The 14,617-nt window shown below is 44.6% G+C and overlaps 1 protein-coding gene across 1 annotated transcript; it reads right to left on the bottom strand.

Moving 5' to 3' along the window:
- Positions 1-1,293: 1,293 nt before the first annotated feature.
- On the bottom strand, positions 1,294-6,881 carry LOC148839803 (avidin-like). The gene is made up of 4 exons (XM_088907915.1): positions 6,718-6,881; positions 5,485-5,686; positions 3,726-3,846; positions 1,294-2,217 (listed from the first exon to the last, which is right to left on the bottom strand). Exons 1-4 carry the CDS (start codon positions 6,790-6,792, stop codon positions 2,184-2,186), a joined length of 432 nt encoding a protein of 143 aa, XP_088764041.1. The 5' UTR covers positions 6,793-6,881; the 3' UTR covers positions 1,294-2,183.
- Between the last annotated feature and the right edge of the window lie 7,736 nt (positions 6,882-14,617).

Raw genomic sequence — 14,617 nt, 5'->3', positions numbered from 1 at the left:
CAAAAAGAAGAGGGCTGGGTCAAGGGCCATAATCTCGTGTCGTGTTGTGTTTGTTGTAATCATGTATCTGAACAGCCCTGGCTCCTCTAGAGAAGAGCCCCCTGAAATCCACGGGCCTGAAGTCCAACATCATGACCCACCCAGAGGAGCTGACGGAGGAGGACCTCCTGGGACAGAGCACTGATGATCTGAGTACGTCACATATTCCACATCCAGTGCAGCACCAGGGATCTGACTGCAGGCCTTGTAAATGCCTCTTGCATGTCACATAATCATTTCCAGGACTTGTTTCCCTGTCTGTCAGAGCTGTCAATGATATCTTGATCCGAAAGTAAGACAGTACCGTACCAGGATCTGACTCCTTTCACACGCCACCTGTACGTTGCTCAGATTGGTTTCAGTTTTGTGGTAGATTGCTCCTGCTGATTTCCTTAAGCGATGCTGGATGTCATTGTCCTTATCCGGCTCATTTGAAAGGAACAGGTACAGGTATGGGTACAGGTACGGGTACAGGTACAGGTACAGGTACAGGTTCAGGTACAGGGAGGGCTCTCTCACTGTGCGGCCGAGTAGACAGCATAGGGACAGCGCTGCTGGCCGGTGGATCGACTAACCACTGGACACCACTTTTCTCTGTATGGAGCCAGTGCATTTGGACATAAAAACCTGACTTTCACAAGTATGTTACAGCCTTTGTTAATGACAGGAAGAGTTTTGTATAATTATAGTTTGAGAGTGATGATGTATTTTATAGATTGAAGTGTAAAAAATTAAATCCTCACTATGGGATTGTCATGCCTCGTTGTAAAAGCAGAGATGTACACAGCATCTGTGCAGCTTCCACCGACGGCCACACACTCACTGTTGATCAACACATAGTGAGTATATGGATGCTGTTTCTGTGCTGGAGAATATCAGTGAACCTGCTACAAAAACACAGACTTGTTTCCGATAACTTTGTGAAGGTGGGGCAGTTGTAAGTGATAAATAAGATCTAATATAAATAAAATACTTGAAAACAGTATCTAAGAAAAGCAATCCAAGTAGTTCCATTTATATGACAGCATCAGAATCACTGGACAAAGGTGTTTAAAATTCATATCTATTACACTATGCTTGTTTATATAAAGTGTTTAGACTGTTTTTCAGGATTTTGGCGAAGAGATTACTTCTTCCCTGTCAGTCAGATGGAGAAAGGAGGCCTGAGCAGAGACTTTCAGAAACACCAAGCTCACAGGCAGCCCTGTTCTCCTGGAGCTAACAGAACCAGACAGATCGCAGAGACACAGCAGGTTTTGCATGTTGCATATTTATTGCTGCTACAGCCATGGAAACAGGAAAGCACAGAAGGACAAATGTTGGCTTGCTAAAGACGTTTGAGTGGACATTTCTCCGAATGTTACAGTATAAGTCCTCATTGTAACTTAAAGGGTCAGCTGAAGCTGTTGGACTGAAGTGGAAGACTGTCTTCCCCTGCTCTCTGGCTTTTCCAGGTTAAATCCCTGCGTGTAACAGAGATGAACCAGCCCTGAAAGGCAAGGATTTCTCTTCTCACTCTTTTCAAAACTTTTCTTTTGGAGGAAACTAGACTGCAGATATTGCAAAGATACTTCGATGCTGACTGATGATGACCCTGGATCACGGGCTCTGCAGATGACTGTAGGGCTAAGTTTAAGGTTAGGATAGGGGAATAGAGCTCTTTTTTTAAATTTTCTGCAAAAGGGGACCATCTGGGACAAAGAGGGCTGCACTCTCCTTCCAACGACTGAGACCCTCACAGTTTATGTTCTGATGGTTAAGGTTAGGGTTGAAATTAGGGTTAAAATAAGGTTAAATGTGGTTAAGTTAGCCCCTATGGACTCGAGGGTTAGCCCTAACAATATGAACTCTGAATATGAAGAGGTCTGAAGGGTTAGGATGAGGTTTTAGGTCAGATTAGCCCTGTCCCTATGAACTCTGGGGCAGAAGAGGACTGAAAGGTTATCATAAAGACTTTTGGGTTGATTAGTAATTTTCATGTGACATTCAACGGTTCAAAGGTGTTTCGGCTCTATAAACTGACAGACGTCCCGTTGAAGGCTTGATGGTCATGGCACTGCAAGACTGGAGGACAGGAGACACAGGACTGGCAGAGGAGCAGCAGTCTGTAGCGAAAATTAAGCTTGATTTTCCAGTAACAGATCTCAAGGGAGCCGAGTAAACACATCTTTGCCAACCCTGAAGTAAAAAATCAAAAGTATCTTGTTAAATTTTTCCAGCACACATTTAAAAACTGCACACTTTAAAGATAAATTTAACAATGAAATGTGTGCAAAAGGTCTAGATCTTGTGCACTACAATCCGTAGCCCGAGATACCTGTTGTTTCAGAGGAAGTACTGTATTTACAGTAACTCACTATTGAGACACCAGGGCCAGACCCCCGAGTCCGAGCGCGGCGCCGTAGTGACAGGACCAGGGCCAGACCCCCGCGTCCGAGCGCGGCGCCGTACTGACAGGACCGGGGCCAGACCCCCGAGTCCGAGCGCGGCGCCGTACTGACGGGTCCGGGGTGAGTCCCCCATGTCCGAGCGCGGCGTCGTAGTGACAGGACCAGAGCCAGACCCCCGAGTACGAGCGCAGTGCCGTACTGACGGGTCCAGGGTGAGACCCCCATGTCCTAGCGTGACGACTCGTCTTGATCCTCATTGGAGGGGAATGGAGCTGTCTGTCTTCCTCTCTGCCTGGCCTGACCCTGACTAGCACCGACCCTGGCCAGCGGGTACTGTATGGACATGGAGATATACAGGTATAGAGATGAACAGGGTCAGCAGGTCCAGGACTAGTGTGGATCGGGCTCTGTGAACCTGTCCATGATGTTTCACAAGTGTCATGGCTTCATTCGTTGCTTGAGCAGAGGGCGAGACGGTTCAAGAGGTTATATTCATTTGCGGATGATTTTTAACGGGAAAAACACCTAGTTTAAGAATAATAGCAGGACTGGTCACTTCAGAGTCCAGCAGCCAGCACCTGGTCCAGCCTGCAGAATGTGAGGATGTTCTCCGCAGTGTGATTAACTCTCTTCCGCCTGACACCTCTTCCTCTCACACACACAGTCTTGTCGTTTTCTGTCCTCTAATGTTTTGTATGAATGGCTCTTTTCATTCAGTGTTTGGTCGTCTTTGCGGCCTTGGTGTGAGCCTGTCAGCCAATGCGTCACTGGAAAGGAGTATCTTATCTTACCCGAAAAAATCATTTTCTCTACCAGCAGTCAGAGGTACCTGTGAAAGACACTGCTTACTGTACCTGCATTATCCCTGCCTGAGAAGCACTTCCCAGAAAGCACTTAGAGCTGAAAAACAAACGTCTCTGATGGTATTTGAAAGATCTCACACCCGAAGAAGGCTTCACAGCCGAAACATTGTGTTTTCTCTCTTCTCTTTTCAGCGTGGAATAAATGTATTACTTGTTCCTTTGAAGACCTCGGGATGTCAGGGGAAATAAGGCTTGGGGCTGGGTGCTGGTACAACTTTAAAGTAGATTCTTTAAACAGGACAGAACAGCATGAAAGGAACCCGACAGAGAGCAGGTCTGGAGGTAGGGAAGCTCGTCTTTGCTGACAGAGTACTGCTGGGCTAGCTTACTCAGCGATGCAGCCGGAGCCAGTAGGAGGTCCCACCTCCGGTCCTGCCGTGCCGCAGGAAGCTGAGCTCCTGTGCCCTTGCGTCCGAACGCTCTGCTCACTCACCGGGTCTGCGACCAGTCGTCGCCCTCAGTTTTTGCCTTCCCCCTCAGCAGCCATATGGTCTCCAGGCGCTCCTCCCCGGTCTGGCTCACAAAACACTGCCCGACCCAGGACGTCACCGACTCTGCCGAACGGAAAGGTCACCCTCAGCGGACGCGCTCGATTCACGATGCACAAACACACTGTTGTGCCTCCAAAATGGACAGAAGGAGGTGTGCTGTGTCATGGATACACAAGTGTGTGCTGAGACCCCTCAGCCTGCGGACGTTTTTGTGGGTGCTGTGTAGGTGGCTGCAAGAGAGAGGGGTTCAGATCGAAGTACGGGACTGCTCTGCTTGGGATTGGGTTCTACCAGTAGAGGGCGCCAAAGTATCTGCATCCATAAAAGAAGGAACCAAGAAATTGTAATGTCTAACCATGATAACTTTTTGTATTTGTATTGATTGCAAAAAATCTATTAAAATATTATTTGCTACTGTGTGCTATTGACTTTACATGATGAAACAAGTAGTTATCTCTATCTCACACCGGGCACACAGGCTTGTACAGTGTTGTCTGTAATTAATTGTTCATGAGCAATAAAAGGCAATATTGCAAAAGTGCGTTTTTACAGCATGTTTTTTGTGTGTAGGTTGATTAATATATGAAGCCATCTAGTGGGAGGAATTGTCACATTGGCTTGTGTTAGGCAGGTTAGACAAGCAGAAGTGAAGACATTATACTGTAAGTACTGTGGTTTGTGGTCTGTTTAAAGGTTTGCATAAGATGAAATATAGTTCTGTTATGTTGCCACATGACAAAAAGATTTAAGGGAAACCCAGAATCCTGCAAAGAACCAAAGAAATTGTGAATTCATGCTGACATTCATACTTTGTTTGGCTTGTTTACACGCTTTGCCAGCTGGGTGATCTTTAAAATAAATTGATTTTGCTGTTTGAAATTTGCTGGACTTGGTCACTTCCTTTCGGGGGAGCTCCGTGTTTCTTGGACCTTGACCAGCTTCGGCAGACTGGACAAACATGAGACTGTGGGAGGAAGCTGCTTTGTGGACCCTAAATACATGCAGGGCTGACAGCCTCTGAGATCTCCAGGATACAGACATCCACAGTCTGAATGCTACTTATTCCTGGAAAGAGTCACATAGTCTCATAGGGCACGAGGAAGGAACCCCTGGACAGGACACCTCACACACAAAAACACAAACACACACACACATAAACACACACTTTTTAGAGACACCAGGTAATATCCTGGATAGCATTCAAACTACACACAGAAGGTGTCCTTTCTGAAATCAAACCCAGAATCCAAGAGATGTGACACAGCACTGATACCCGCCAATGTCTATTATACCAGCAATGTAACACACTATATAGCACTGTACCAGTCACAAATGGAGACATGTTCGCTGCATTCACATGTTCTTAATAGTTTAGGTAACCTTGATCGTATCCTGTCTATTTCTCAAGAATGGTAATTAAGCAACAGGCCTGCCTCAGTAATATTTAATTGTAGTAGCGACAGAGTGCTTATAATCAGTAAAGTCAATGGCTTTCTTTAAATGACCATTCTGATTCAAATGAAGTTAAAATAAACTCAGCAGAGGCATAGTGATTTCTGGTGTCTTTCCTCTAGCTGGACCAATAATTCAGGCAGTTTGGAGGACAGCTCAGCTCCTGACGAGAGCCACAGACTGGGAACTAATGGAGAAAGACAAAAATAAACCACGAAAGACGGCAGCCCTAAATCAACAGCTCCTTACCCACAAAACTCCACTTAACGAGGAATCCGAACACAGGGTGTTTCGGCTGCACCTGTCCGGAAAGAGCCGACTCCTTGATGCGTGCCCCCTGCTGAGTGCTCACAGCAGTGAAGTAAGAGCCCATGAAGAGTCCGGATCCATCCACAGCCTTCACCGTCATGTTGGAACCCAGCTCGTTCTTCCAGCTCCCTTCCAGGCTGCACTGAAATGACACCCAAGACACGGGCTGGCTGAACCGCTGCTTTTGGCTGAAATCATTCCTTTGTTTGCTTGTGGCAGGCCTCGGGGCCGAAGGGCCTCATTCAGTTAAAATATCATTTTACAGGGAATAACAGCACCTGATAAAAACATAAGCAGGAAAAGTAAAGAAGAAATGAGCTGCTGTCCCTCCCAGACTTCCTTAGAAACGCATACAAGACAGCAAATACTCCAGCATTGCTGTCAGTGACTCCCCTTCAAGTGAAAAGACAAGGCAGCTGGAAATGTTCATGGCTGAAAACAGCTGGACGGAGCCGAACTACCCTCTGCTTCAGGGCGTCAACCTGCGAAGCCATCTGAACCAGAACTGGGCTCCCAGAACACAAATCCCACAGAAAGTCGGTTCCAAATGTTGCTATAGGTTTGTATTGATGTTACAAATTTGTTCAAATAATTAGTTGTGAAATCCAAATATCTGCATCCATACTTTTCTATTATTGCATGGGAAATATTACAAGTTTACTAACTATTGCTCCTGAAACTGAGGTGTAGGAGTGAACTGAAGTATGTTTGTTAACAAAACGAACGCAAAGGGAACTAATCAGAGTGATCCGTTCTGCTCTTCCCTCAGCACTACTCCCCGAAGCTATACCCAAGCCCCAATCACCCCCTGTCCCTGGCAGCAGTGATATTCTACTGTATGAGATTGTTCAGGGCCAGGAGAGGACACATTGTTATACTGTGTAGAACTATTGACTAGATGTATTCTAAAGTCAAGGAATAATTCATCAATAGCAATATTATTACTCGCATGTCTACTTTTTCTTTTTCTCCAGTTTGAAAACTCTGGAAAATCACCAAGAGTTCCTTAGATGATATTATCAGGAATATGTAGCCTGACTGCTGCTTAATATCATCATGCACATTGCCAGATTCCACTTTTTTTACAGCAGGGATGTAACTTTCAGTGAGCAGAATCAGTAGGGAGCAGCACCTCAGGAACAATCCTGAGATTCAACTGCGCTGAAATCTTACCTTTTGTTGCAGGAAGGCAAAACCAGATGCTTGACAGAGACACAAGAAACAGAAGAGAAAAGTCCTGCGTCTCATATTGAAGGACGGGGAGAGATTTTCTTTAGGAGTCAATGGACAATGGAATGGACAGCTACGGTGTGCGACCACGCAGGTGCCCGTCGGAATGCTCTGAATTCAGCTTCTCTCAGTGACAGAGTTGAATATCTCAGCTCACGGTAGCAAACCACAAGACCAGTTCAACTGTAGAAACATCAGAGGAAATATGAAAGCAAACCTGTGGTAACCAAGGGTTTCTACATTGCAAAACCTGTTACCAAACATTATTTTACCCACCACTGTCCTCGTATTAGAACAGCTTTATCCCTTGTGTTTTGAAACGAAACAGCCACAAGCGCTGCAAGTATTTTAATGTTCAGGAATGCTGCAGTATAGTTACAGCAGGAGTCATCACATCTGTCAATTCTGAATGTTTTATTGAGTACATTAGAATTATTGAATCATGCCTGATGAAGCAATATTCACATTTTGGTACTGTTATTTACCCAGAAAAGTCCTCTAGATAGGTGTAAGCAACCAGAAAGCACCTCAGCAGTACAAAAATAACTGGTGTTGCTACAGCTCCTCCTGTATATCCATATCCATTTCCATTCACATACACATATATTGTATAGTAATACACTGTCCTAGCTTACCACAGTATTTACCGCAGGGCTCCATGCTGATTATGCACCTGGGTCTTCTGCCTTGTTTACAGTTTCTGCTGCACATACAGTATGCGCTCTATAAGCACGGGCACATCTAGTGCTTTCCAGGAGAAGGTGAGGATATCCTCCCCCAGTTCCACCCCAACCCCCAGCACGGGCACCAGCAGCTCTCTGTATGAAGAGAACAGGTGATGTTATAATAGTGGGAGACATCAACGTTCCGCACACAAACTGGGACAGCAGTCGACATGTTCATTTTTTTTCTGTATTGGTTTAACTGTGACTTATCTTATCCTTACATGCTTCACTTTGAGCATTTAGGTTATGAGTAAAATATGAAGTTTAAGCATTTTACACAACGAGACACCATAGAAAAGTTCCAAATACCTTTACAAGACGCTGTGTGATTCAGGACCAATTTTTGATTGAATAATTTAGCAATTACTCTGCACATGTGAGATGCAGGTCCCAAAAACTTCTGGGAAAGATTTTTGTTTCTGCTGTGAAAATTGGATTGTGTTTACCTCGATGGGACTCACAACTGTTTTTTTGTGTCTAGTGCAGAAATTGGAAATTATTGTTTTGGAAAAATGTGTGTTCACACAAATGCATTTTATTGTGAAAGTGATCAAAAATGATTGTGTTAACTATTTTGAAAACATTAACAATGTCTTGAGAATTCTCTTCAAGTGTTGAGAAAAAAAAACCGTGATGATCCACTCACGGTGCTGTTCGGTCCTGGAGATCCACTTGTCAATGGCAATATGGCTCAGATTAGATCACTTATGATCACTTCATTCTAGTGTTTCCAAACCCACATATCTATAGATTGTGATGTTAGAGAAAACAAGTGACTGCTCATTTATAATATTTGATAATTCAGCATTTGTTTTCTACTTTCTAGTTTTACAGAGCATTTGATGTCTTCCTTATTAAAAACTCACTTTCAATACAGGCCTCCCTTATATTTCTATACAGATGTTTATTGAAGTTCATTACATGCTCCTCTGTGTAGACCTTTGTCCTTATGTATTTCATTTTACCCCAGACATCTACCTATAAGGTTCTAGACATTATTAGGTGGGCTGAACGGCCCCCTCTCAGTTGTAATTGTTCTTAAGCTCACTAATGTTCAGCGCGTTACTAAATATAGTCTTAACTATTCAAACGGTAGATGTATTAAGCCGGATGCAGGGCAAAAGATACATCTGAAGTGTACCTGAATTGAGCCACAGATGTGGTTTTAACGGCTTCATATTGAGAAACACTTCCTTAATGTTGCTTCCAATTCAACAAGAGTCACATCTTAAGTGATGCACTTACTGTAGGATTAAGAAAATGAGAAAATCAGATAAAGTGCAATATTATAAGGTACTGAATACTGCCACAACATTTTAATAAAACATAGGTTTAGGTCATGACTGACTAGAAGCAATCTCATAATGATGTGTCGAAGAAAAGTTTAGAAATTGTCGAAGAGAACTCTTCACTCAGGTTAGGTGTGGTCAGGCAGAGTCCTTTATTCATGGGCATGGGGAGGATACAGATCTGAGAGCAGCCTCATACGGATCTGAGTAACCTCTCTAATGAGATGATAAATGCAATGAGTTTTATACAGCAAATTCACACCAAAAAGCCCATTCTAAGTTTCCATATTAGGAGCTGTTTTTCTCTCTGCAAACATTTCTTTGTAATTGACCATGTTCTTCCTAAGAAGCAGTTTTACCTTGTATACAGACAAATAAATAAAAGGTGTAAAATGAGCTAGACATTCTGCAGTTGTAGCATTAATATCAAAAAGTCAAATAATATGTTTGCAATTGTTCTTTCATACTGTTGCCAGGTAGAAGACATTTTTCAAAGCCAACTAGTCACTATCTTATACACTTTAAAAAAGGTAAATGCTAAAATTCTTCCTCAGATGCTATACATGATTATTAAGTATTAAGGAGGCAGGGTTGGGGTTAGGAATGCAGTTCAGCATAAGGTCAAAAAAGCATTATGTTACCAACATGTACAGTATGTAATCTACTGTAGAAGTTTGTTGTAATCACATTGCTGCTACTTTATTAACACTTTAGCAAACTATTCCAATTTACGGTTGTGGTCCTCATCAGTTCCAGACTTTCTGTGCTGTTGAACAAGGCTTCCAGTGGGACTGCACCAGCACACCCCTATTCCAAAGCCAGGATCATCTGGAAATGATGAATTCCAGGGGGCTGATTCTCGGTCCCTGTGTTCCCCCTGGGGCTCTGAGATCTGCTTCCTCAGGCCAGCTGACAGTGCCATTGCTTGAGGGGCTGCAAGTCCCAGGCACAACACCTCTCTGTGCTGGTGGATAAGCCTTCATGTCCCAGTCAGAACTGTGGACTGACTCACCATCTCTGAGAAGAAACTGAAACTCCCCCTTACTGACTGCTCCTGCAGTACCTCCTGTCGGTCAAACAGCTCTGAAACTCCTTGGGACTGAGCAACATGCAGCACTTGATTAACACTGTGCTTCGTGTTCTCTGTGGGTTTACTGTTGTTTATTGCCACTGTTACCCTTCACCTGCCCTTCCTGACCTAATGTTATAAGTAACTTTGGACGTCAGTGTCTACAAAATAAATATGTGAACGTGAATGTCCATCTTTTCAACTCATTGAGGTTAGTTTTAGTTGAGGCAGCTTAGTAGCTAAATAAGTCTAAATTGTTCAAACAGCAATCAATCTAAATAATACAACACCTTGTAACAGTACTCAGACCCTCCCAATGTTGTCCCATTTTGCAAAAACTACAAAATTGTGCATACATATATTTTTAAACTTAATATTTTATTAAACAGCAGAATGCTCAAAACTGAGGACTTCTAAAGGTAAGATGAGTCACTGTAAATGTTAGCAAAAACACTGGTTACATAAGTATCCAGAACCATGAACTTAATATTGGGTGAAAGCATCTCTGGCAGCCATTCCAGCCACATGTCTTTCAGGTAGGGATCTACCTACTTTGTATACTGTCGTGATGTCATTTGTACCCATTTTTCTGGGCAGATTACTCTCAAATTGCTTGGGCATCCCTTATGGACAGCAGTTTGCAAACAATTTGCCACAGAGTCTCAAGAGGAATCAAGTCAGTATTCTTTCCAGACAGTGCAGTCTAACCAGGTAAGTGTAAGAGACATTTCTAAACCAGAATTAGATTTTGCCCAGGTTCACTGCTGTCTTTCAGGTTGTTTACCTCTCAACCCAGGAATACAATTTGAGAAGCTGTACCAACCAACGAAGACCACAACCCCTGACAAACAGACACGTGAGGACATCCCCACAAAGACAGTAAAAGACTTTTTTTAGCCAAAGAGCGCTTCCCTTTAAGTCTAAAAGTGCCATTGTTTGTCTGCTTTCACCTAAACAATGCACTTTTTTCAGTTTGCATAGTGTCTTTCCAGCTCAGCATAGAAACCGTGTGAACGTCAGTGCTAAATCCCCAGCCAGGAGCACACACGTGTGTGAGCGGTTGTATGTGAGTGTGTGCAGGAGGATGGCATCATACAATGATGCTGAGATAGCAGGTACTTTAACTACTTCACTCAAGTCTTCACACACCTATCCATGTGCTGTGTGCTAGAAATTCCCAGCTGCATTAAACAGTGCTGCCCATTGAATTAGGAGAGTCATCGGACACACCATGCTGCTGGAGAGATGCAGCAGGCGGAGCCTGAGCTGGTGCATGAGTCTACAGATCAACTCCTTCCACATGAGCTGCAGTGTGGTGAGATTATGGTGGTCAGACCGGCTGTTGTGTCACATATCAGGAATGTCCTCTTGGCTCAGTTTTTACCCCTTGGGTCACAGCTATAACGCTGCACAGCTGTGCATTGATGGTTTTATGAATTACTATGCATGAGCAAATGAAGCACAAGCCCACCAATCTACAGTATACCTGTATTTCTGAGGAATTCGAGAAGCTCTTGCTGACTGTATTCATCATCTTTCAGGTTGATGTCAGCACAGACAATGCCTCCCTCTTCTCCACTACAAGCTAATGGGCTGCCAGCACTTCAACCCAGTCTGGTAGCAGAAATGCTCAGATAGGGGCCAGGTATTTTCGGTGCGATGAGGAAAACTGTGCTTCATTTATTGCTTCAAAGGACAATAAACGATTTATTGTGCTGGGTTGAAGCCAACACTGACACACATAACAATGCTGCTTTTGTCTGGCTCAGTCTCCAAGCTCCTGGCTGAAGATCACTGGGGAAAGGAAGCTGGAACGGAACAATAAAAGCTGGAGTTCACAAAACCGATTCAGGCTCCGTACAGGGAAATTCCTGGGATTTTCATTCTCGGTTTTCCAACACAGCTGTTGATGTTGTCATGCCTGTGAGAAACACTCAGACCCCTAATGGAATCCTGCTGAAGACACATCAGCAGAGTAAAGAGACACTTCAGCAGTCATGGCAGGCTGTTCTGTGATTAATCACATGTCTTCAGACTCCTGTCTGGACACAAACAGGCAGTTGGCACATGACAGCCAGGGTTTCTGTTTGTCACCACGGTCAAACTGCTGGCTAACAGAGTCCCCCTGCCGTGTGGTGTAATGAAACATCTGGCTAATCTACTCAGGCTATTGGGCCCCCTGTCTAGCTCCAAGAAGGAAACGCCGAAGAGAGAGAACGATGATTTCATTTCTTTTTCATTTCAATCACAGCGGAAATCAATACGATGTGGACACCTGTGTCCCTGCTGTTGTTTCATTTTTTCCAGACGGTCTTGTCCCTTGCTCCGGACCCTCGGTCTCACAGACCAGTGGCCTTGATGGTGGGTGCCCTGGGATCTGTCGCGAAACAGCCGCCCAGAGTCTGGGATCAAACAGTTGCTGACAGTCACGAACAGTTCTTTCCGGGCCCTATGCAGACGACACGATCCAGAATTGTGAGGAAACACTGGGGGAAAAAGTCATGCAGGAGACGGGTATGGAGACAGGGGGCGTGTCCAAGGGGTGCAGGTGTCCAGGGGGAGTGAGTCCGGGGCGAACGACAAATGTAGAAATCCAAATGAGTAATCCAAGACAGGAGAGTAAGTCCAAGGCCAGGCGATCCATCCGGGGGATAAAGAACGGGAACCGGGTCGGGACCGGCTGGGGGGGATCAGGAACAGAAGGTTAAAACCATGACGGAGCCAGACGCAGCAGGGCCCGGGCTCGCACGAAACGGGATTCAATGAGGAGCCTCGAGTGACGTGAGCGCCTGGCTTTTAAGGAGGAAGTGAAATAGGGAACAGGTGTGGGTAATGGGAGAGAACGAGGAAGGGCTGGAGCGCCCTTAAGAGGAGGAGTAGGGTTCGTGACAAGAGTTAGGAGAATGGCCTTGTCTTGTTCCATTTATATAGGGGCCGTGGTTTAGGGAGCAGCCCCTGATCAGTCTGCAGAACTTCTCAGCTCTCAGTCACCTGTCCTAAGTTTCAGTTCAGTCCAGTCCAGTGTCACCTGCACAAGTGCAAGGAGATGCTTATTTGCATGTATGCTCCAAGAGAAAGACATTAAGGAAACACCAAAAACATAAACACAGAACAGCAGCAGCAGCAACAACAAGTTAAATAACATACAGTACAGCTTAGAAAATAAACATCGGTGTGGGCCAGTGGTAGGGGTAGATTTCAGTCATCTGACAGCTTGTGGAAAGAAACTGTCTGAATCTGGACGTTGGTGCCTCTATGCTCCTATAATGCTTACCAGAGGGAGGGGGGAGAAAAATGAGAAACCAGGATGACTGGTATCCTAAGCGATACCTCCAGCCTTCCTGAGACACTGAGTTGTAAAAATGTCCGCAACAGAGGGGAGCTGTACTCCAATGATTGACTGGGCTGATCGATCACCCCCTGTAACGCCTTCCGGTCAGACAACGAGCTGCTGCCAAACACACTAATCCCACACGTGAACACACTCTCAGTAGCGCACCTGTAAAATATGGTCAGGACGGCTGAAGATAGACCACATTTTTTCAACTGTCTGAGGAAGTAAAGGCGCTGTTGTGCCTTCTTTGTAGCTCCAGTTACATGCTGGGACCACGTTAAATCATTAGTGATGAATTTACCCAGGAACGTGAAGCTGCTAACCGTCTCTACAGCCACCCCACTGATGTGTATAGGGGGGTGGTCCCCGCCCTGCTTTCGGAAATCGATGGCCAGCTCTTTGGTTTTGCTGACACTGAGAGAGAGATTATGTGAGAGTTTCTCACTGCTGATCAAAACATACCTGGAAACACCAGATAACGCAGCCTGCTGAGTGGATTTCTGGAGTTCATCGCTGTGGAGTTCAGTTCATTGGAGTTTTGCTTTAAACATAAACAATTTGGAACTTGTGTTAAGAATGTCATTCATGCCATGGTCCCCTCTCCCCCTCCCAAAAAAATAATGATAACTGATTATTTCAAATCAGTAGAAAAAATCAACAACATGCCCGTGAGAAAATGAAAGGGCTAGAAGAGAGAGGATCAGGCATGCATGAGACAAACCTGTGAGGTGAGGAGTGTTTGTGTCAGGGCTCAGTGACTCTCTGAGAATTCAGTCAGGAAAAATCACACCCTCCCTGTCTCCACCTGTTCATGGTTTGCATTCTTGAAGAACAACACTCCTCTCTGGACTCAGCAGGAACACAATACACAGTGATTCAGTTTTCTACTAAAAAAAAATCGTATTCTTCCACAATCTAGACAAAACTGGGCAGTTAGTTTCATACATTAATCATAATGCATAAGCAGCTACTGTAGGTATTTTCAGCAACAACCGGTGTGTGAGAACGGTGATATGTTTGTGTCCAGATTAGGCAGGAGACACTAGTCTGTGTCAGAGTGCAGGGATATGTTTGTGTCCAGATTAGACAAGAGACTCCAGTCTGTGTCAGAATGCAGGGATGTGTTTGTGTCCAGATTAGACAGGAGACACCTCTGTCTGAGTGCTGTGATGTGTACAGTTCTGTATGTACCCAGATTAGACAGGAGATTCCAGTCTATGTCAGAGCTCAGTGATGTGTTGTTCTCTAGATTAGACAGGAGACACCACTCTGGGTCAGAGCAATGTTATTTAGTTGTGCACAGTTGGTCTTTCACAATTCCAAATAAAGGATACATTTTTGAAAACGTATATTTGCATATTGAATAATACACAGAAAACTCAGAGCTGACACAATAGAGCTCAGGTGTTTCATGGGGAATATGATG

Source organism: Atractosteus spatula, chromosome 2, assembly GCF_055471065.1.
Source record: "Atractosteus spatula isolate fAtrSpa1 chromosome 2, fAtrSpa1.hap1, whole genome shotgun sequence".
Classification (NCBI taxonomy): domain Eukaryota; kingdom Metazoa; phylum Chordata; class Actinopteri; order Semionotiformes; family Lepisosteidae; genus Atractosteus; species Atractosteus spatula.
The sequence above is the reverse complement of the archived record's forward strand: the minus strand, read 5'-3'. Positions and strand labels throughout refer to the sequence as shown.

What these genes read in the sequence shown, in the direction of transcription:
- LOC148839803 (XM_088907915.1), bottom strand. Translation starts at nt 6,792, where the DNA reads ATGAGACGCAGGACTTTTCTCTTCTGTTTCTTGTGTCTCTGTCAAGCA. An exon ending in TTGCCTTCCTGCAACAAAAG is followed by an intron (nt 5,687 to 6,717) that starts GTAAGATTTCAG and finishes GTGTCATTTCAG; the next exon opens with TGCAGCCTGGAAGGGAGCTG. An exon ending in GACGACTGGTCGCAGACCCG is followed by an intron (nt 2,218 to 3,725) that starts GTGAGTGAGCAG and finishes TTTTTACTTCAG; the next exon opens with GGTTGGCAAAGATGTGTTTA.